Genomic DNA, 24,827 nt, shown 5'->3' with positions numbered 1-24,827 from the left:
TTCAAAGGAGAATGCTTCAGAAAAATCAACATCTTGAAATACTTGACTTGAATTTATTCATCTACGTTGTTTTCATCCTTCAAAAAAAAGATCATCATCTACAAGTATAACTAAATGTTGAACTAAATAGTAAGAGTTTTGCAAAAACGATAAATATCTAGACAAATTGATCAAGAAAACAAACTAATAATTTGATGATGAATTAGTTGTTGAACGGCCATGTTGAAAAGAACTCTGCACGACCTACTACACAATTTACTATATTGCACACTCAAAATCATTGAAATAAATCACCAAACGTCTACAGAACATACGCGTAATAAAATAATATTGTTGTAATTCTTGTATATACATTACATTTACATAAACAGAGGCAAACGCAGGGTCCACCACGATATAATAATAGTTAACAGTAGTTTGATCACATAACAACAATAGTACCGACACAATGTATGTAGATGCATTCTTAAAAGTGAAGAGCTTAATATCGTCTTCCAGTACAAGTCATCATTTATATTTCGTAGATTTTCTAGCAGCGGCAGAAGAATGTTCAAAATGCAGCTTCAATTATGCAAAATGTAAAATTGAAGATAGATCATTACTTGCGGTGTTTTAACTACGCATTTTTCATGAATGATTTGATGATTTAAGGCCATTTATTGTTTGCATTTTTCAGTTTATCGATAAATTTCGATGTGAATTCATCTGCATTCACTGTTTGATACTGATAGGCACAAGAATTTCACGTACAAATATGTGTTGAAGATTCATCATTATATCATATTTACATAGATACATATAGACAAAACTACACTCAATCCTCTATTACCAGGGTTAGTTTCCTCAGGAGGTTCACGCTTCCCGATATCAACATTGGTAAAATAGATTTACACGCATCATGTTATGTTATTAATATGTTATTTCAATGTAGAGATCCATAGATAAAAGGGGACAAAAACCAATAACAACTTGACTCCTGAAAAGTCATGACATCTACAAACAACGGTTGAAAAATCAGAAACATCAACAAACAACTGATTGAATACCAAATATTGACCAGTTGTGCCAGTTATCAAGTTTTTCCATCTCAAAAGTGTAAATAGTCGGTTTTACGGTTCTATGTGGTTCCTTAAATTAAATACGTAACAAAATTGGTCTGACGAAAATCATGCACATTTATCAATGATTAATGGGAGATTTTATTACATACCGGTATATAAGTTTTGACCATGTTGAAATGAACTTTTCACAAGGAATGAATACACAGTACATAAAAGTAATTTGCAGTTTTTTCCTGAGACACCAGTAAATGCTGCATCATGCCCGCATGCAAGTTTAACTAATAACAATAATATTAATGCTCGGTTTTATTCGTTCATAAATCATTCCTTTAAATAAATAAAGTTAAACAGAAGTACAATATATACACCAGTAATAGAAATGGTAAATTGCGTGAGAAACCGTTTATGTGATTTTACACTTGAAATAAATCGATTTCGGAATGATTTGGTGTTAATGAAAATATGGTCATTGTGATGAATTTCCAGAACTACAAGGCCAAAAAATAATACCTTGTTTCTCATCTATTGGCCGGTAATTTTGTAAACTGCAATAACATTTGTAATCAGTTCATTTCTATAAACTGCCGGGTCTGTTATAGTTAGTTTGATCATGATTTTAAAAAAGGTAATGTACAGGGTAGATAGACGACCGGCCGGGTCTCACTTTTCAGCGTATAAGAAATGAGAAACAATGTATCAAATTTTTTAGCCTAACGCACGCACATGGGAAATCTTGGCTAGAAATGTGCTTCCTTTTTAAGTGTCAATGGTTCTGTTGCATCAAGTGCATGTTCTCTCATGATTAATAACACGTAACAGGTAACATGCATGTCCTAGGTACGATGTAGAAGTCGCTATATAAGAGTAATACACTACGAGTAACACATATCATAACGTACAGATCATATACGACAGATGAGGAGAGAAAATATTACAGAAAAGGCAGCAATTTTTACAAAAATAAATCTGTATCTTCATTCAATAATAGATAATAATCCAGGCGGCGTAAGGCATACAACAGGCGTTTAAAAATATAATTTCTTCTTATGTGAAAACAAAATTATCAAAGCTCGGGAAAAAAGTTAGACAGTTTATTCATGTTGATCTATGGCTATTGATAAATAAGTGTTTGACTAGAGGGCAGTGTTACAGTAGTAGACAGTATAAGATTTACTGCCAACACTAATTCAAAAGTGAAGACACGAAGGAATGGTTATAGTAAATATATAGGAATGGTTCACTGGTTTAGATCATCAAAACAATATATGAATACATCTTCCATACAGGGTCCGATCTAAGCACTTGTCCGATTGCCCGGGTCAAGTATATTCTCATCAGGGCAAGTAGGTTATCATTATCACTTGTCCATCGGTTTAATAAAGCGCAATTCACCTCTCAAAGCTTTTTTCCCACTCGATGCAATGATGATTGTGCCACAAATCGGACTGCCTGTGTAGGGCAAATTGATTTTTGAGGGGCAAGCGAAATATCAGATATGCTTCCCCCACGGGCAAGTGGCTTTTATTCCTTAGATCGAACCCTGATATAATGAATCTAGCTCGCAAACAGCAAACATTCGTATTTCAGTATTGTTGGGTATTCAATCAGATATTACCGTAGTTCATCCATGGACATATAAACTAGAGACTGTAGTTTATACGTCCATGGTTCATCAGAAGCCGCGCAAACTTAATGTATGGCAGTATTCGGCGTCATATATACTGTAAATATCAATCAATCAGTGCGAAGATCACAGCAGTTTTCCTCTCAATTTCTGTCGATGTCGCAGACGCTTTACGTCACGTCTCTGAAAACCATACTCTATCGGCGAGCAGCGCTGTCGTACTGGCACTCTGCGGTAACCGTGCCGGAGATATTCTGTTGCTATGAGACAACTTGGATGATTGTTGCAGCGATGATGTTCCGACGACGGGTTTGTTTGATGCTGCTGATGCTGCGGTGAACGACACGGTGACTTCGGTTATTTCCGAGTTTACAGACCCTCCGGTTTCGCTTTCGTGCTGTCGTAAGCCCGGATCACCTCCGCCTAAAAGTGCATGAACAATTCTCATTACAGATCAGCACCCGATATACAATAAGCCACCGTCTCCTCGAATGGGTTCAATCCCATCTGCGGTAAACTGTTAACAAATGGGTTTATATATTGCACAGAGCCCTTTCCTCATAGACTGAGAAAATTCTAGAGAATATCGTCTCGAGATCCTCCATCAATCAGTATCCTGCATCAAAGTTTGCTTTTGATTCATAAAGTTTCCGATCGAGAAAACGTAGGAAAGAATTTAATTGTAAAATCGTCTCATGGTGAAATCAGAAATTTCAATTTCTAGTATCACAACACAATATTTTGGATACCGCAATACTGGGATTCCGGGATACTCGGATGATACTGGGCTCGGATACCGGATTACTGCCAAAATAGAGTCCTGTAGAGAAAGTTTATCAGATCGAACAGAAACAAAAATCTGTGTAACTTAATAAACGAGAGACAAGAAGTGACCAGCTGAAGATTTCAATAATTCTTATTAGTCTAGTTAGAATTACAGATACAGCACATCAAGAACCCTTTACGTTTAATAACTAGCAGGAAGAGGCCGAGTTTAGATTATCTGAAATTATCAAGATCTACGACAAGGAGGTATATGATATGGTAAGTCTTACATGTACATCTATTACAGTGAAAAGAGTGCTGAAGAGTTTCTACTGATTGGGTTTATAACAGTGAAGCGACATACCTGACGGACAACACCGTGCTCCTCTTGAGAAAAAGCAAATCCATCTATGAGAGAGAGAGAGAGAAGAGAAGAAATGACTGTGAATTACACACCTAACAATTAAACAGTCAAAACTACTGAACAATATTCTTATATATTGAATTAGTTTCATCGCAGTGTCCTTATAAAACCTTATGTAATAATATGAATGATCGTACTAAAACTAGTAACTGGGAATCATTTTTCTAAGTAACATTTCTTTGTTTTAGACCATATGGTTGAACAAAGTGGTGCTGATTAAAATTCAAAATTGAACATCATCAAAGCAAACATTTTCAGGAGAAATCTACGAATTGTGCCATCTCAACGATAAGGGTTCTCTACGAAGGGGAAGAACGTAAACTAAAATGTTCAAAATGAGCAAATCAGAAAAAATAACCATAACTCATCGTTTATCGAAATCCTGTACAAACAGTTTAACAAGCAAAAATGGAAGAGGAAAATTGTGCAAATTTGCGAAATCGAGATTGAAAAAGATATATTTCGACTCGAAAATATATCAACCTGGAAATGATCTCAAAACCACGAATCTTAAGATCATAGAAAACATGCAAATTCATGCTTCATTATTCAATTCTATCCAATTCAAGCTTTGCTCCATATCATTAAATTCTCTACGACTTTAAAAGAGAATTGATGATTGTACAAGAATAAAATGTGAGGCATTGTGTCTGGGATGATCATATATTGTGCCCATTAAAATAATAGATCTCAACTGTTGGTCGTTGCGCTTCTACGAACTGAGCCGGTGACACTCATTTCACAAATAAGAAACTGAAAATTTGTCAAAATTAATATCTTTCGAATTCAACGAAATATGATCGAAATATGACACGAAACGAAGATCAGGGAGAAAATACGTCTGCATCGGTCGCCACGGACCGAGACAACAACATGCTTGAAACTTACGCTTCTCAACTAATTCATATTCTGTAAATGACACAATGATGTTCATCATTGACAAATTATTGTTAATCCTCGATAATAGAGAATTTAAATGGTTGAATATATCCATAAAAGAACAAACAGCGCTATTATTTCTCGTATCTTTGATTATCATAATTTATTCAATATTCCATCATTCAGGTTAACATATTAGTAGACCTACCCTTTCTCAAGACAGGTCTATATGTTAACCCAAAAATGTTTGACGCAATATCAAATACGGCACCATATAAATATAAGAAAAAAGAAACTGTTTGTTCTTTGATGAACATTCAAATCATTGCAACACTTTTAGTAAGTATTTACATAAAATATGCCCTGCTTATTGCGGTGTCAGACTGCAGAGTTTAAACTGCAACATTTCGTTTGAGACAACGTTTTTAATCTTGAAATTAAAACGTTTGAAAAGTTCCCCAAATATTTTCAATAATTCTACATTTTCGATAAGTGACACTCAGATAGGCATTAAAATGGACGTTGCCGCGATCATGGATGTATAAACTAGATTATACGTTTATGCCTCGATCAGGTTCCCTGCATGCTCCTGCATGCTGGTGCATCCTAGTAATAACCAGTCAGTCTGTGGACGTGTGCGCGAATTTTAAAACACTTCTGTTACATTCTACGTGTGCTATACACCGGGCATGTCTATAATATTCAAATACCTGCAATAGTTGATGGAGATCGCACGATAACTATAAATATTACCGATAAAATAACAAATTCTACACAATCAGATATTGCATGATAGTAGCAATAAATATGGGATTGAACTGCACAAGCATGAATGGAAATGTACTGCGTACATTGTTTATTAAGCAAGAAAGCAAATCCACTCAAATATAAATACGTTTCCTCCAGAAAGCAAAAATCACCAATCACGGCAAAGAGCTAGGAATATGATTAACGAAATCTGGTTTAAACTTAAAACATCCCTTAATTAACTACGCAAAATATCGTTTTCGAAACTAAGGAAAATGATTTTTGGGTGAAAAAAAAATTGAAACGATTTGGCGACACCAACGACCCAAAAAGTACCTCAGCTTTTGCAAATCGATTTCCCATTGGAGAACACTGCTCAGAATATGAACTACTTACTCAAAACTGGTTTCGAAAAACAAAAACGAATTAGACATACGCTTTTCAACCACCTATCCCAGAACTTGGACACTAGCTAGATTAGTAGGGTTGTATTCGAAATATTGATCTAATAAGCTCAAAATTCTATTACATGATGTTGTAAGATTAGAAAGAGAGGAGACGACAAAAAACACCAGTGACTACGGCAGCTACTGCATGCTCATTGTACTTACTACTGAATCTAATCAAAACGGTGAGCATTTGTAGTGTCAATATATACATATATATACTTATAGTCAGTTCTGTATAAGTTGAATGACTGAAGGCCATCAAAGTCCATATACTCTTGGTTTATGAATAAAAAATGCTTTGACCGATCGATTGGTCTCAACTTATACCGAACAGACTATATACACACAGTAGGTAGTTGTAATAGAACTGATGACAATACCTGATACATTTACATAGTAGACTCCTAAAAATGATGATAAATTGATGATAGAAGTTTTCGACTGAAACTGCCAAGATTCAAGAGAATAGAGCTTCATTTAGAGGGGATAGATCATGCCACTACAGTATGCTCAACACACACCTTAAATCACAACGCTATAGAACTGTTTCAAATCATGCCAAACTAATTCAAATGATAGATTTGAGGTATGAAACTGAATGAATGAGATATGTATAATTAGTAAATGTTCGTGAATTGTGATCAATGAAGTTATCTAGTTCAATATGAAGGCTGCATGTGATAATGATTATTCAAACTTTCATCATCTATAATGGCAGTTAAGTGCTGCGAATGATAGTGTCATAGTGTCATCTAATGATTTAATTGAATTCATACAAAAGTGGAGGGACAAAGCCATGACCCAGACAAGTCAATTCATTTCAATAATTCATAATTCTTAAACTTTAATGGACAAATTTTTCAATTTTCAATTACCGGTTACCCTTTTAGTGCATGGATAAATTGATGGACTTTGCTAGTTCATCGCATCTCCAGCACTTTCGGGTATTGATTTCATTACTATTGGGTTAAAGAGAGATACATTTTCTTCTTGCGTTGGAGACAGATCCATACCTGGCCAGTTTTCCAAATTTCTTAAAACTTTACCAGAAATTCAACAAAAGATAAACACATTTTCGGCATGTTTTTGTGAAAGTGTTGAACAAATCTCTATATATCACATACTGCAGCCTTCATAAACCGTATTGTACAAAATATAGAACATAATACACCGTATCAATACATGCTCAAAACAGTAAAGACTCGTATGCGGTGGCGGCTGTACTTACGTGGTTGTTGTTCGGCTTGACCAGACGGCACTCTCGTCGATGATCTCACAAACACGTTCTTCAACAATCGTGCCGTCTCGGTTAATCTGAAATATCACACAAACAAACGCAATCAGTTTCAATTCAGTTATTTTTTTAGGAATTGTTGAGAAGTGTGGAAGTAGAGGAGCTGAGTTAACCCGGTGTCAAATCAGTAGTTAAGACAAATAGTACTTTGTAGGTTGACTAGATATATTTAGAGTACAAGCGTTAGCTACTAGTGCATCGTGGGTTAATCAGAGATGATATATCTGATGAAGCTACGATGCACTAGTAGCGAAGGCTTGTACTCTATATAAATCCTTTCAACCTACAAAGCACCATTTGTGTTGACGTTTCTCAGGAATTATTGCCAGATTTGAAATAACAAATGATCACAAACACGGAGCACATCAAATTTTTCGAAGACAAATCATCATTCAAATCGATTATGAAGAACCTCTCCCCGATATGATTTAATTACATTATGTACATGTATCATAGAGCCGTAATGAATGCCGTAAGAGTACATTATAAAGAACAGTACATTCACCCATTCAATACACATACCAGTACATATACAGATTCATCAACACACCAAAACCTCTCATAGATCATATTCACAATTCATTAACTGTTATTACAAGTACAAATAGATCCAACACCGACAATGAGAATTTCATCCATTCGTAATCACGTCTTTTGAAACTTTCAATCATAAGTATTCGTCTCGCGGTTCTTGATAAAATCCCGATAATTACAGACTATTTCCACATGTGCGAGAGGGAAAACTATAATCAGTTATCATACGGGAGTTTGCTGACCGAGGAGTAACACTTTTCAAGGTTGATATAAGTGCGAGATGAAACTAAACTGAGTGTTGTATGTATTCACATGCTGCGAGTTTACCTTTTATCTTAATAAGTAATAAATAAGACATCGAGAAAAGAATTAAAAATACAAGACATAAAGAAGCTGAAGGTGACAAAAAATGCTTAAATTGATCATCAACCAAAAGACAAATATAAATGTAAGATAAGAGCTTCATTCTCTACAGTGCAAGGTCAGGAAAGGATAAGTTACTTGTCGTTCTGAATCTACCTTTTATTCAGTATTGTTAATTTAAAACTGTAAAAACCAAGCAGAAATTAGCTACAAATATACCTTGGAAAAACCACATTTTAAATGTATCAATTGTTCTATCTTCACAAATAACAAATGATTTCTCGTGTTGTCTAAACCCTTGCGAAGCTAACCTTCAAATCATAATCTATTTCATGTTTTGTAGAAAATACAGTTCGAAATAAAAATTCTAGGCTAAAACAAAAGATAATCACGAATGTTCAACCTTCCTGAACGTACACAACGTGCTAGGATTATCATCGGTTATTCATTCTTTATATGAGTGGAATTTATTGTGAATCCATCAACCAACCATTGACCTCACCACATAAAGCTGTAGGGTGTAGGTCGGCCTTGTGACTGCTTGCGACTCAATCGCAAAGCTGCGTCGACCTATGCGCCCTTGCATCGTGGCGCAAGTCGACCTACACCCCCCATAAAACCATCGTTAATACCTGTTTTCTTTATATCTCATCCGATTGATACCGGCACTGAGTGATAATCTAACGAACTTAATCCTGAAATTTTTTAACTTTCCAGTTACGAAACTAGTTCTGATTTGAAAACAGCATTCTCAGTATCGTTCAAGCAAGGTTAACATATTTTGTGTCAAAGCAACTAAATCATAGGACAAATTCATAAACTAAGAATAAATAAGACACTTTTTTAATCTGAACCAAACTTATCATCATAAAATGTAAAGAGCGTGAAATAGAAAGCCACAGCGAATAAATACATACCTTTTCTTCGTAGCTTGAAGAACAACTTTGGAAGGGTCTTGATTTTTAATTTCTAATTCTTGTACTTCTTCGCGCAATGATTTGAATAAAGTGCGTCTTACACTGGGCGACGTATAAAAATCAGAATGAACAATATAGAAACATTTTTCATTCTTATCACAGAGATATCTACTAATTATTACCGGTATATTGGTACTTACACTTTCCAAGTAAAATCTCTTAGAAGACACAAAACAGGAATCAATATCAAACCCATCCAGAATATCGGGCAATTGAATACATGGTAGTCCTGAAAATGAATTAAATTCAGCCTAAGAATGCCGAAGGAAAAATACTCAATACAGTGGTCGATTTCATCAAGTTCATGATATTTGCCACATACCATTCCAACCATAGTTGCACCAATGTTTATGGTCGGCCAAACATGGCTATAGATTAGCACGAATAGGAACCAACATAGTATACTTCCCCAGATCGCTAGATGTGACAACTGAAAGACAATTACACAACTTATCAGATGTACTACATGTTTAGAGAACTTATCTGTATGAGTAGAGACAAGAACTACCGAATATAAACATTCTCATTAAAGATTCTACTTACCCAGGTCCAGGCATTGGTTTCTAGACCGGCTTTTAAACAAACAGTAACAACTACATACTGCAATACAGAATAAATCAAACCAATCAATACAAGTGCGTCTGCTATAGAAGACCGATCACTCAGATCTTACTGACCGTGTAAACAAAATTTCCTAAGAATAGATATCCACCGAGTTTGCCGTTCTCGAAAGCTACACCTGAAATTTGAAATCGAGAAAATTCTGCAACTACAGTTTTAAAACCAGATCACTCGATTACGAGTAATATCCCATCACTTACCTTGATCGAGTGCCAGTGCTGACATCCAAAATAATAATATAGAATGGAATATTGAGTTGGCTATCCACATCCAGAATACCTAGAATTCAGTCACAATTCATGAGTTATTCAGTACTGTTTATGTGAAACTTGAAAGTTGCGGCAAAAATACAGCAATAATGACAATTACCTTGACATTGAATAGTTCAGCATTCTGCGAAGGTTTATATAAAGCAGGAAATCTCAAGCGGCTTTCCGCGCTACAGTAACGATCGAATAGCCCTATAGCTAATGGTGGTGCTGCTGTAAAAATCTAAAACACAAAGAGATATATGTGTCAGAAAAATACCAAAAATTGCATATTGCAAAATAACAAATTTTTTATGAAACAATAACAAAAATTAAGCACGAAAAAATTGCAATTTTTTTACCAAAGACTAAGTATGATAAATCACATCTCAGGGCAAACCAAGGGAGGCCTAAATACCCCCAACCCCCCTATATTTTGTCAAGCATCGCACTTTTATTATTACTTTTGCTATCAATTATAGTCCTGAACAAGTCAGGAGATTGCTTCTAGAGGAGCTATTTTTCAATATTTGGTAGATAGGGCAAATAATTAGGCAGATAGTCCTTAAATTCGTAAATTAGACCCCTATACTAAATTTCAGGACCCATCCCTGCATCCTAAGTTTCAAGAGATCGGCTTATCTATACTTACCACATTATAAAGACCAATAGACCAACGTTCAAAGAGGATTTGTCCGGACCAACCACTAACCATAGCAAACCATAGCTGAAAGATACAACACGAGACCGTTGTTGATTGATTATCATTAAACATGGCTGACAATTGAATAGATGAATAAAACTTACTTCAATCACGTATAAACAAATGTTTTTATAGAACGAATAGAGAATTAGTTTAACAAGACGAATGTAGCTCCAAGCTCCGTGAACGAGTAACAGTTTATTGAGGAATCGGAATTGTCCGATCGCGTAGTCTGAAGCACACGCCGCCTGCAGACCTTCGACGCCGCTGATCCCGACGCCGACGTGCGCCGCTTGTATCATTCCTACGTCGTTGGCGCCGTCACCGATCGCGAGAGTTATCGCTTTAACCGACGTCTTTACCAGCTCGACCAGTTCGGCTTTCTGTAACGGTGAAACCCTGAAACACAACGTCAAGAACGGAATAAGAATTACGAGTTTCTAGAATGGTAAGTGTCAAACAGGCATGTGGACCCAGTTAGTAATAGTGTTATACTGGCTCAAATTTGGCATGGGCCAAAAACGTGTACACAGCGGCCACTTTCCGGCCATTTATGAATACCCTGAGTTTTCCCCCATTTTTCCATGTGATTACACAATATTCTCTGAGTAAATCATACAAATTTCTAGGTTGAAAATGTAACAATTTATTCATTTTCCATTAAATCAAGTACTCATAAACAAACATGTGGTCAATAGCATAGAATTCCTTGAGTTTTCCAGGTTTTTGGTAAATCATGTCAAATTCCCTGATTTGTTTCTAGATTTTTCTGATTCTGATGATGAGTTTTCCAGGTTTTCCAGGTCAGTGGTCAACCTTGCGTATTTTTTTGATGCAATGACCATTGACAAATTCCACATACCTGCAGCATATAACAGCGCGACACGACAGAGCTATATCTAGAAAATCTTGTCTACAATCGCACGTTAACGCGTACTTCAACGTGTGTCCGTCGACGATCAATCCGACCTCGTTCTCTTTCTTTAACTGTTCACCGAAATCATTCACGTGACGTCTTAACGTCTCTCGACACGCCTACAAAATCAAAAAAGGCATCCACGCATATTTCAAATCATCGCCAGCGAATTAACGAGTTTTTCGAAGTTCGCCGGAAATTCAGCGCTTCGAAATAACTGAACCCGATACGTCGATATAGTCGACTACACCACGGGGAAATTAAAGTTTCTATCGCGTATGCGTCTAATGAATAAATGCCGTAAAATTATTTCATCGTACAAAATCATTCGTTACGGCAGTCGCCAAGCAACACAAAGAATACAGCAATAACCGAAACATAAAATACATCCGATTCGAGGCAACGATGCTTACTGATAATGAATAATAGCATTCAAAAAACAAAGAAATCATCGCTGAAACCGACGACGACGTTGTTAGTCCGTACGAAAAAAATTACGAAATTCTTTCTTGAATAAATGATGATCAGTAGAACTGAAGAACGAACGAAAATGAATACGAAAAAAATAGAGGAACATCGATGAATTATTCTCTGATATATCGAAGCGGACCTAACTCGGAAATTCATGCTGTTATTAGTGCAGGCTGTTTTAACATATTTCCAACACTTCCACCTTCCGGTTTATACCCCTCCTTTTAAACTAAATCTAGAATACACCGATCAAAAAATGTGTTTTTTTTGTATGTCAAGCGTGTGTTGAGTTATACAAAACGTATGATTGAAAATACCATTAAAACCCGGTATACATTTAAATCCAATAATACATAACACAAGTTTTGGGGTTTGGGAGTGGCTTGTAAGAACTGTATACGAGATACGACCATTAGTTACATATTCTTTCAACTTTGACTAGTCAACACTTCGGGACCGAGGTCGGGGCATTTCATCGGACAGCAGCACAACATCTGTATCATAGCAACACCTATTGATCCATACATAAACAATCATGCTTCATCTATGTAGAGGATTGCTTCATATTGAAATGAAATTCGAGGTCGACTCGAACCGATGGATAGAGACAGTAATAACGTAGTCAGAGTACATCTATGTGAGGTGGTTTTTTTAATAATCATTTTGCGACGAGAGAAACGCTGAATACATCTATCGACAGAGCTTCTTACCACCGTGATTATCAAATTGAACACCGAAACGATAACTATCGCATTCTCCCGAGAATAAACTCCTAAATCAAACTATGTATTAAATCTGCCATTTGGCTGTTCCTTAAAACGGTATATCGACAAATTGATCACTATTATCAGTACCCCCCCCCCCTCAAGTGTAGTCCAGTCTACACTTCTTCAGCTGTTCCAAGCATTGTCGCTAAATGTTTGGTGTATTGGTAACTATGAGACAGAAGTAATCTGTCTAGCCTTTTAAGTGATGTTTTATCAGATCCAATGCATTGTGAGGATGTATTATTTAAAGGATTACATGCGCTGACCTATAGTAAGTAAAATAACGCTTACTAAAAGCTTGAAGCGGTTATCTTTATAGCAAATGAGCCGAAACATGGCGGAATTAGGTTCCAATTTCCGGGTCTGACTAGCACCAGTGAAAGAGATATTCCAGAATTTCAATTTGTCGATATGCCGTATTGAATTAAGAGGTGGATTTTCAATTTAATTCATGTGGATGTATTCCAAGGGAGAACGCGCGCAAATATCCTACCTCTAGTGACACCTGGTGGCCAGTAGCCTGCAATAATCAGTGAACACACAACATGGCGTGCGATAATCATTGAAAAGAGGAGTTCTAAATAACAGGGCCCAGTGCGTTACATAAGGTGCGAATATCACTTGAGGCAACATATGTGTTTAACATAAGTTTATGTTAACACGAATACATGAGAATTTCTGCACGTGAAAATACAAGGATTGTTGTTCAATGTTATACACTGCACAACTAGTATTTCACTTCATAAAACACCTGCGCGATAATCAATATCGACAGAATGGCTTGAAAGAGATATAAGAGTATATCGCAGAGTGATGAAACAACTAACAACTCGACCAAAGGCACAAACAAGTGTTAACTTAGAGATTCACTAATTATGAGTTGAATTCGTGAATCTTAAGTTTGCATTCTACGTGGTGGGATCTACATTAAATCATAATCCGTTAGAATTTCAAAAACGTTTCAAAAGTTGGTTTCATACCAGTGCATCGAGCATTGTCACTGATATTCGAGACTCATATGACGTGTGTATAAATGAAACTTACATCCAAGCTGTCCTCGTTAATGACGAGTAGAGCCATTGATTGGGTCAACAGCTTGCTGGAATATCCTACAAAATACGTATTTAAAATATCGATGATTGATTCAGGTGAACGAACGGTCATTTCAGCTCTAAACTTCCGCAAGATTTTTACCTATATTGATTGCAGTTTCCTGTTTATCTCCTGTGAGCACCCAGATTTTGATATCGGCTTTCGCTAGATTCGCGATACTTTCCGGCACTCCCTTAAAAATTGATCAGAACATTCTAACTGATAGGCTTAGATTCTAAACGGTGATTAACAGGGAAAGGAAAATAAACTTACATCTTGTAGTTTATCTTCGATCGCGGAGGCACCAACAAGATTCAGATTCTGTAACATGGATGGAAAACATATTTATCATTAGATTCAAGCATTCAGAAGTTTCGTATTGTCAAGGCGAGTGGCTACCCTGTCATATGGATAAAACACGAACCCTTTCAATAAGTTCTGCTGCCTCTTCGAGTTTTCGTTCTCTGTCCTGTATAGATGTACTAGCTTTATAATACGTGTGTTTCCATTCGTCGTAAAAGTCGGGCGAGATTTCCGCGACGGAGTAACAAAGCGTTCGTAAACCCAACGTAGCAAATTGTTCCAAATGTTCCAACGTCACTTCTTTATACTGCTGTCTCTCCCCTAATCGTTCATAAATTACAGTATCCTAATAAAATAGGAATTAAAGAAATATTCAGGAAAAATGATGCCTTAAAATTTCACGAGATATTTCAAAACTACTCACAGCTCCTTTACAGTATAGTTTAATCTTTCCATCCGGCGTTTTCACGATGACTGACATTCGCTTACGATCACTCGTAAAATCAAGCACATTCAGAATTTCGTAAGTTTCCGGGACTCCGAACTAGAAAATTCAAACGTTAATACCGGCTTAAGTCTACTTAATGATATCTACTGAAAATAGAATAAAGATCTTAGCTAGACTTACCACTGTGATTGTAACAGATTCTGGCGTTCTGGTTGAAAATTCAAAACCTAACTTGCGTGCAGCCCTTACTAAAGCACCTTCATCTGAAAATAAATAAGTAAGTTTTTGAATAGATATTAATCCATTTCCTTCGAGAATGTTAGTCATAGATGTATGGAGAAACAGAGTTCAAGCTGTCACCATGTCGTTTAATGTGAGTTTACCTGGACTGGCAGCTTGGTAATTTAATTCCCCTCCTCTATATTCGGGAACTACTGTATGACAGACAGCTAACATGTTCATGAATTCACGTATATAGTAAGCAGTAGGTTCATTTGCTTTCAAAGAATCGATTAAAGTCGGATCATTAAAATAATCTGAATCATCATTGTCATTCCTACAACAAAACATCCAAGGGTTACTTCGTTGACCAAAAATCTGGTTAGACATTGACGATATACAAATGAAATCATCAGATAATCTTACCCATACGCAATGCCAGCTACTGAGCACCTTTTGAATTCCATAATATTCCTAGTCAGTGTACCAGTTTTATCCGAAAATATATATTTCACCTAGAAATGAGATCAACAATACTTGAGAACTATGGACATTCTGCGTAGAGACGTATTGAATATTTGTTATAAGGAAAGATTTTCACCTGCCCGAGTTCCTCATTGAGATTTGAAGTTCGCGCGATTGCCGGTGTATCAGTTTCCTCGTGATACATATCTCGATCCTGAAAAGTAAATGTACATCGATTACGACCGCACTATTCAATTCTGTTTTCTAAAAGATGGAGTAAATCTGTTCTAGTTATTACCCAGTTAATGAAGATCGCTTGGATGAACTTGACAACTTCTAACGTGACTTGTAAACTGATAGGAATCAGGTTGTTGAACAGAATGATGAACGTCAAGAAGTTATATCCGAAATTACTCGGTGATACTTCTGTAAATAGCCGTAATATCCAACAAAATATCAACATACCGGTTACACAACAGAAACACAGTCTCAGTCAATTTCATTTCCATTTATTCAACTCTAAACCCAATTTCAATCAGGAACCGTGGAACTGGCTCCGGAATATGAAAGATCAGAGATATACGTACCATCAAATCCTAGATACCAATCCGTTTCCCAATGTTTGTTCGTCCAAAGTTGACTGGCTATCGTACAAACTAATGCCATGACGATCAGACTTATAAACAACAACAAAATCTAGATGCGTAAAGGGAAGAAAAGGAAGTTATTTCTGATCAATCTTCAAGGGTTCATCATTCGACACAAATCTAACTAACCTGTGTGTTAGTCTGTTTCTCGACTGTAGAACGTTTTAACGGAGCAGACGTCGAGTTCAGCATTAATTTCGATTCTTGACCGGCGTAAACTACGATACCGAACACCCATTGTGTATTCCTCAGAGCGGCTCCACGAAGTAACAGTTGATCCGGACCAAACGGGAAAGCTCTGCGAAAGCAATCACGATCATTCAAACAAGAATCCATCAAGAAATTGAAATTACGTATATTACACAGACAAGAAATTCAGGTTGACCTCCATGGCGGTTATGTAACCTCCATTTTCAAGAGGGGTGGACATTTCCCCTGCCCCAAACCTCAAACCGAGTTTTAGCAACATCCCCGTTCAGATTTAAAGGCGAAATTCAAGTTAGCTGGCTAGCATATTAGATAGTCGATAACCTCCATCCTCACGCAAGTCGCATGAAATCTATGAAGAATTGCAGGGATCATGCTGACAAGGTATCAAGGGGACGATGGACACCGACTCCTTCCCCCCGCCCACTGGTTTACTCATTAATGATTCATAGAGAACTTACATTCTGCCCGATGGTCTTATATTTCCAACAAAATCATAAAGATGTCGATTTGGAGGTTCACATTCTATAACTCCAGTTAACGACGTCAGATCATCGTGAGTCAATAAGGAACCAGTTTCCGAGATCCCCTAAAATTAACGAAACCGTCAAGATTATAAATTCACAAACCTAGAATTATCAACAATAATAGAATCAAAATACACTACGGTATATACAAATTCAAAGACTCTGAGACCATGGTCAGGTGACTCCTGTTGAAGAGTTTTCGGATTTTTTATTCAAACTTTTGATAACCGGTAAATAAACTACAACGTTCCAGGAAACAATCTGTAATTCTGAATTTGGATCGTACCTGTCTTAATTTCAGATTAGTTTCTCCGTCGAGATTCGATGTTTCTACGTAACACATCGCTTGAGGTTCGCTGTAAATTGATTGAGATTGATGACCGATTAATTCAAACCGCGTTGAATCGTATCATGAAAATTGCTGCGAGACTCGAGAGAATATTTGGGAATCTCGAATCCTAAATCAAATCGGTGTAATTGATTTTGAAGTGCAGCAGACTTAAAGCACTGGAAGCATTGATGTATACAGTATGGCCCAGTTCCCGCAGACTTGGATCAATCTTTAACCCCAGGGATTTCATCATCCGTCTTTCACTTCATCTTATAACATTAAGTCTTTAAAGCTGATACCATGAGTTAACAGAACTACAGCTGAGAATGGAAGATTTCCATTTATAGAAAAGGCAGCAGCATCAAAATTTCTAGCACCCGTACTTTTATGAATGCAAGTACATAGCCTACCTGGAAGATAACAGCACCAGATCAGCAGGGAAAAACTGACCAGCTATGACTTTGACAAAATCACCAACAACCACTTGAGTCCATCTAATCAACTGCCAGTCTCCATCTCGCAAAACTATCGTCAGAAATCATCATTTCTTTTAATTGCGATGATTCATTGATAAAACAGCCTGGGCCCGGTTTCATAGACTGAGTATTAAAGTTATCCCTAGGGGTAAATCGTCAATCTGGATGACAACCACCATAGTAACAATGAGAAACCATGGTTATAACTGACAAATTTCAAAATGTTCCCAGGGACTATTTTTCTTCCACATCTATGAAATCCAGCCCTGGTTTTTAAAGTCAGTTTCTCCACTTACCGAGAACTTTGCTATTATTCACGGCGTCATCAGCTCTGTGACGTTTCTAAAATAAAAACGTCATCATTGCGTCAGAAAACATCGATTATATTTACAATAGCTCAATATACGGAATAAAGGGTGATAAAGTGTTTCTATTTAACATACCCAGTCTTCAATGATCTCTTTAACAGCTGATACAAGTAGAATAAGAAGTAATGGTACTGCAGTAGTGTAGCGTCCTGTAGGTGATACATTGGGTATTTGCTATGGAAATTTCAAAAAAATGGTTAATGTAGAACAATGAATGAATGATTTGTTTACATATAATATGTACAAGATAATAATATAATAGAACAATGATATTATAAAACCCACAATAAGACTGAAAAAAAAGGAAACATTTCAGGCAATGTTTTTCATTCTTAGTATAGGATATTTATGTTATTGTTACAACGAGTGTTTCATATAAAAACATCTTTAAAATTCCACTGAAGTGTGGGTTGTTTAAAATTCCACTGAAGTGTGGGTTGTTTAAAATGCCACTGAAGTGTGGGTTGTTTAAAATGCCACTGAAGTGTGGGTTGTTTAAAATGCCACTGAAGTGTGGGTTGTTTCATACCTGCAGTAACGCGATGAATAAGAAGAATATGTTCGCGTATCGACGAAACTGTTCAAACAGGAATTTTGGAACGAACGATAAAATGCTATATTTGGCCGTGCTGAAATAAACGTGAAAATAGAACATAAGAAATCCGACGAGAATTTCAGCAAAAAACGAAAATTTCTTGTAGGAAATGAGCAGGGGTTGATCCGGAGAATTTTGAAGAACTTGTTACATCTCATAAGGACACTTTTAATATCCAAAAAGGCAATATTAGTGGCACTACCCAATGAAATGAACCAATCATCTTCGTTCATGAAATAGAAAAGGGCACTCAAATTGATTTGATGAATTTGTAAAAGTTCCACAGGTCCCCTGGATCCACCCCTGATGAGTATATATTTGGAGCAACGTTTCTGATAGCCATTATTAGGTGTACTGATGTGAAAATAGTGATTTCATCACTCGCGTATATCGAACACCCACGCGGTTATACCCGTTGCCAGGCGACAACAGGAATCCATCTGCGATGTGGAATAATAGAAAATCAAAAGTGAATTGTTTATCATTTGGAATCATGTGCTTTAAAGCTATCATAGTTATACCATCTCCTCAGGGTATGAGATCCACTATTGTCAGTAGCCTGCCACGTCAAAGCTTGGCCTTTGATTTTTAAGTTTCTAACCAAGACGTGTTAAATTAAACATCTTCTAAATACAGGGGCTACTTTCTACCAATTTAAAAAATTCCCTGAGTTTTTCCTATTTTCCAAATTATAACAGAAAATTCCCTGAGGAATTTCTATGTTTATTCATCTTTTATGAATGACATATTGATAAACAAATGCCTGGTCAATAACATTATCCAAGTTTTCCATGATTTTTTTCCAAAATTTGCCAAATTCCCTGAGTTTTCCCGGATTTGTTTCTAGATTTTTCTGATTCCTTGACTTCTCCAGGTTTTCAAGGACAGTGGCTACCCCGTATTAGTGAAATCAGAAATCTGGATAGTTTCATTTCACCGGGATACTGTCAAAATGGAGTACCGGTATTATTAGCTGTCACAGATTTGAACAGTTTTTATATAGTTGACATCATTGAATGATTGGCTGATTAAAGATGAAATGAACCTGATTTTGTTGGAACAGAATTTGCTCGTCTGTGGTGTATTGATGCGTATGATTCTCTGATTACTCGGTTCCCCGTTCTCTGTAGATTCAGATCCTTCTGGAAACGTGTGCAACTGAGTCAGATCTGGAAAAAAAAGATCGTACTATTTTCACAGTTTCTGCTACTGGTACACTGGTTTGATATGTCTGGATGAATTTTTCCAGCTGAACAAGGGAGTGGCAAAAGGTTATTCACAATATGTCTGACATTATTGTAATATTCATGATACGGAAAAAAATAGAAAGAGTAGAAAATTGCTTTACAAAAATATATTATCAATATATGAATTATATAATATCCACAAGCTGTTTGAATATTGCTTAAAGGCAAATGCTGAAGTTATATAATTTTCAATAGAAAAACCGTATGTATACTGCTATAACAATAAACAACCAACTCAATGTGTTCAAGCATTGATACGAATACAAAAAAACTTAAATATCGATCCGAAAAAAAACCACCTGCTTCATTATCTAAAACATAGAATAAAGCTTAACTAAGCAGCGTCGAAATACGAGGAAGTGAAATACTGCTTTGAATCATATTCTAGGTACTACATCGATTGCAGTTAGGAAATGTTTTTCTCTCCGGCCAAATTGGGTATTGATGACCGACAATATGGGTAGAATGTTCTGAGGGGTTCATATTTTTCAATTTTTCATTATCCAATAACAACCCAAAGAGACCACATTTCATAAACCGTCAAAAGTGACGTCACTCTATATTTCTACCGGTCCTATTTCTTATGAATACACTATAATTATACATGATTTCAGTTTTAGAGATATAAACTCATTATCTATCTAGGATCGGGTCTTGAATTGATGATAGATACTTAAGATTTACTAGAAATCTTAATCAACGTTCACTATTCAGAGGTCAAGTACGAACCAGTTGTACACAGTCTGTAGTAGGTCTAATCTTCGAGCAATTATCTAATTTAGTTAGATTAGTTAGATAGTTGCTAGTAGGCCTAATAAATAGGCCTACAATAAGTACCGGGTAGACAATGAAAGGTGTTTCAAATGTTGTACTGAAATCTAGTTGACCACAGATGACTGAGGATTGGCCCTCAGAAATTCAACGACTCGATTCCAACAAAATCAAAATATGTTCAATTTCTACCAGCTGTTCGGTTGAACATCGACGCGATAAATCAATTAGAAATTCAGTCGTATAAATGCATTGTTCTGAGCTATGTAAACCGCACGTTCGACAACTCAGTCTAAAATCTACGGCTTCAAATTTCCTTGTTCGTTAAAAAACTCTAGATGAAAAGCTTTCAAATTGTTTGATATTCTGAGTACTTATCACTCGAATGAAGCTCGATTATCAAATTTCCTGTCTGTAACAAACCTTAATATAGAAGAAATCAATACAATCAATGTCGAACTGTGAATTCTATTTTAGCAGACGTGCCTTGTAGTTTTACCTTGTAGCTTTTTTCGTGCTTTATGCATCGAGCTTTTACTCCATTTGACAGCTTTACCGATATCTGTTCGTACATCCTCCATATTTCAGTTTATCAATCCACACGGAATAGGGCTATACGCATAATTCAACGAAATTCGAGTCTAGTCTATATCACCTATGCATCATCGAACTAATAAACTACCATCGCAAAACACTTTTATGTCAAACCTCCTTCTTGATTGAGAGGTTTCACAAAAAAGAATCGCACAAATAAACTTTGAATGATGCAGAAAATGTATTCAATATCAATATGATGCAGAACAACTCCTCACCGCAGTGGAATAAGACAGAAGAAAAGGATTCTAAAACCTTATAAGGTTTTCAACAGATCGAGAGATTCAGGTTCCTTATAAATTATGCAAGATCTCAGATCCATGGAATCTACTAGAATTCTGCCGTTAGAAAATCCTAGAAAATTACAATAACAAAAACAGATCTATCAACATCTCACACTCGTTCATAAGCCTATTCCGATATTCTACAACAGTATAAAATGGTAATCGAACTAATGAATAGGTCACACACGCTCGGAATACGAGGATGATCATGTATAATTTATAACAGGACAGTTGAGGGTTGCTAGGCAATCTAAATGCTATGGCATGTACTGCGCAGCCTGTCTGCACTGTGTTCATCATTCCAAAAGCAGCTAATTTATGATTATTCAAACTCGTGTATGTTGCAACTGACTACAGCAAACCGAAAACTGCCCAATAGAATCCCGCACTCTCGGGACATGGCTCGATGTATCATAACATATAGCAGCGTCAGTGACGTTCTGCGATGTTCCAGAAGATGACTAACGCAGTTATCATACTGCAAAAAATGTAGAAATGACACCATTTTGAAGTCAATTCTGACAGAAGACACACGTAAAAAAAATGAAAATGTAAAACCTGATGGGAACTAGAATATCATGAGAGCTAGATAATGTTTGGTAGCATAAACCATGGACAAAGAGGTTCTACTTAAAGAAAGTAGAGCTGCTCTTCTTCACACCGGTCAATTATCTAACAGGATATAAGAGAACAATGAGAAGGAAGCTACTGCCAGTCTCTCCCATTCTCACCAACGAGCAATCATCTCAATGATTGCTCTAAGGTCTCATCCAGTCTCACCCGGTCTCCCCCAGTCTCACCAACGAGCAATCATCTCAATGATTGCTCTAAGGTCTCACCCAGTCTAACCCGGTCTCCCCCAGTCTCACTAAGTCAAACTCAGTTTGAAATACGAGCAATTAAACGCTCGTAGGTATGATTGAATAGCTGCACTAACTAGTAGCGTGTGCTAGCTGCCAGATTCTGTCGCATTGCATCTGACAAAACCAGCTCGCAATAATAAAAGACATAAATTACTAGGCGGGGATCCTCTAGTCAGCACCAGTAGGGCATCCTGTCATTATACCGATTCAGATAAAATTACACCTAAAAATAACATGACACGGACAACTAGAAAACATTTACAGCCGATAGATAACACTTTGATCGATGAAAATCCCCTTGTTTTCGAAATTAACATATGAATTGATTCGCTTTGACGGAAGAGATCCGATACACAGATTGCTGAACGGCGTGCACAAAATGCCTCCAGATCCTGAGCAATTTGAAACAATTAATCAAAATAATGAATCATCATCATCCGCTGCACAGGTGCGCGATATTACATAATCACAAAAACACACGCATAATCCGAGTAAAAAAAGAGTGAATGATCTTAAATGAGCAATGAATGGAATATTACAGCACAGCGAGTGAAGGACAGCATCCGAGCGAGGGAGCGACTAGCTGCAGCGAGTCACCACCAGCGTCGTTGCAGTGTACCGATAGCTAGACATACATAATTAAAAGCTTTAACCCTCATTTGTCACGGGCAGTTATAGCATCGTTACCGCTAAAATCCAAACCGCTATTCACAGATAAAAAATAGCAGAAATTCACTTTACGCAATTAAAGCTCTTTTTCTCGTTGAAATCTCCGACTATCGAATAGGTATCTATAGTTTTATAAACATCTTTTGACGTTTGAAAATCGAAATGATTTCCGCCGGAATAACAACGATAATATTGATCCGTCTGATGGATATAAATCTAATAATGTTTTAAATCAGCAACACCGATGAATATTAGCAATAGCACTCACGTACATGGTCTCACTTATATATCTCATAACAATATCCCTATAGTATTCGTTTAAATGGACTTTTTCATCGCATCTATCATAAATAACACATATGGTCTCGTACAAATATGAAATGTTGACAAAAAAAAATTGTCGTAATTGCAGTGGTGGCATCATTGATTTTATATCGGAAACAAGGCATAGGCCAAATGACACATAGCTCTATTGTGAAGACATTCAATATACCATTGAAGGAGACAGAAGGATTGTGATTATTTTTTTCCCTTTATCGTTATTCATGCCACCCGTATCCCTTGAATTATTCTCTGCAGGTGGGAACATATCAGCAGTTGTTTAAACCGATGTTTCTGACTTGGTTACACTAGTCTAAAGGGTCTGTGAATATAATAAACATGTACCACGCTAGATGAAAAGCCCGCTAACCATGCAAATATATAATGAAAGCATCTAAATTCTAAAAATTTTGATTATCATTTTAAAAAGCTAGAACCCACAGGCCAGTCGCTCAAAGGTTGGTTAGAGTGTGTAGAAAATGCCACAGTAACAATGCAGTGTCAAGGCAAGAAAATTGATACCTTGTTTCTCATTTCTGCTGAAGTTAAAAGTTGACCCAGCCGGCTGCCTGAACACCCTGATCCAGTTTATTACTTGAAACAAATCTCGATCAAGCAGACCATAACAGACTCGGCAGTTATAGGAATGAACTGGTAACAAATTATCACAGTTAACAAAATTGACCAGGCTGATTATGAGAAACAAGGTTTTTGTAGCCTAATTTTCACTACATTTACTATTTGCTGGCATCTCTAACTAACTTTTGAACTACTGACCTCAGTTTCACTTGAAGCGAAATTATGATTAGTAACATGGAGACCACATATTCAATACTCAAATTTATATCTAATCATGATTTGAGCTCTATAGTGAAACTGGGTCTGCGGTTAAACCATTTTACCTAACATTCTGCGACATTTTCTTCGAAATGCCACTTTTACTCTCGAAAATCGAGGAGCTGTAAAAAAGATGATTAACTCAACACATGAATTGATCAAACCTGACGTTCATTGAAGACTCTTAGTCTTTTACAGTTGGTTAAAAAAAATATTGAAATTGGTAAAAAAGCTTTTTCTTGTTAATTGCCACATAACATAGCTGAAAATGACTTAAACTATAGTTTATCAGAGAGACAAGAAATCGACTTACGACGAGCTGACCTCACGGGAGGCGTATCGTCATCATCACTGATATGACCCCTCTCTGGCTGATCTTGTTCCCTGCCTTAAATGATGCAAAAATATTTTGCCAATAAAGCAGAATCCTGACACCTATCATATCACTGGGCCGTTTTGTTTTTGACATGAAGGAAATGGATATTTTGACGTATCAATGAAATTTGAATTTTGGGCCTAGGCCTAGGCCTACTAGTTTTTTGGAAAAATAAAACTCATCAAACAGTCAAGTTACCATCTGTTTTGCCCAGATCAGCGTATGCACTTTGAGCTCCACTAGCCATCCCGACACCTCTTCGATCACTAAACCTGTAAATCCGTCAGCATTTCTAGCGCTTAACATCCATATTTTACAGTTACTACCTAGCACTATGGTTTCAG

General features: G+C 36.6%; 1 protein-coding gene across 9 annotated transcripts; it reads right to left on the bottom strand.

Moving 5' to 3' along the window:
- Positions 1-67: 67 nt before the first annotated feature.
- On the bottom strand, positions 68-24,826 carry LOC141905908 (putative phospholipid-transporting ATPase IA). 9 transcript variants are annotated; one of them, XM_074794999.1, is made up of 38 exons: positions 24,682-24,826; positions 24,421-24,495; positions 24,173-24,229; positions 19,567-19,690; positions 18,456-18,555; positions 18,002-18,100; positions 17,855-17,900; positions 17,493-17,607; positions 17,038-17,107; positions 16,686-16,813; positions 16,147-16,315; positions 15,958-16,066; positions 15,669-15,796; positions 15,507-15,584; positions 15,332-15,420; positions 15,070-15,242; positions 14,867-14,949; positions 14,663-14,782; positions 14,360-14,584; positions 14,209-14,256; positions 14,038-14,128; positions 13,888-13,952; positions 13,337-13,363; positions 11,552-11,724; positions 10,794-11,088; positions 10,639-10,713; positions 10,108-10,230; positions 9,939-10,017; positions 9,795-9,856; positions 9,661-9,717; positions 9,440-9,547; positions 9,258-9,346; positions 9,058-9,159; positions 7,178-7,263; positions 6,330-6,353; positions 4,763-4,783; positions 3,815-3,858; positions 68-3,108 (listed from the first exon to the last, which is right to left on the bottom strand). In XM_074794999.1, the coding sequence occupies exons 1-38, from the start codon at positions 24,728-24,730 to the stop codon at positions 3,055-3,057; spliced, it is 3,660 nt and encodes a 1,219-aa protein (XP_074651100.1). In that variant the 5' UTR covers positions 24,731-24,826; the 3' UTR covers positions 68-3,054. The 9 variants fall into 9 exon arrangements, with proteins under 9 accessions (XP_074651100.1, XP_074651101.1, XP_074651102.1 ...); XM_074795000.1 differs by having other exon boundaries at positions 14,867-14,943; XM_074795001.1 differs by lacking the exons at positions 4,763-4,783; positions 6,330-6,353 and adding an exon at positions 5,464-5,493.
- Between the last annotated feature and the right edge of the window lies 1 nt (position 24,827).

Source organism: Tubulanus polymorphus, chromosome 5 (assembly GCF_964204645.1).
Source record: "Tubulanus polymorphus chromosome 5, tnTubPoly1.2, whole genome shotgun sequence".
NCBI lineage: Eukaryota > Metazoa > Nemertea > Palaeonemertea > Tubulaniformes > Tubulanidae > Tubulanus > Tubulanus polymorphus.
Note: the sequence above shows the minus strand (reverse complement) of the source record. Positions and strands in the feature narration are given on the sequence as shown.

Coding starts and splice junctions, on each gene's coding strand:
- LOC141905908 (XM_074794999.1), bottom strand. CDS start 24,730: ATGGCTAGTGGAGCTCAAAGTGCATACGCTGATCTGGGCAAAACAGAT. Junction 24,496..24,681: donor TGATCTGGGCAAAACAGATG/GTAACTTGACTG, acceptor GCATCATTTAAG/GCAGGGAACAAGATCAGCCA. Junction 3,109..3,814: donor AGCACGGTGTTGTCCGTCAG/GTATGTCGCTTC, acceptor ATGCACTTTTAG/GCGGAGGTGATCCGGGCTTA.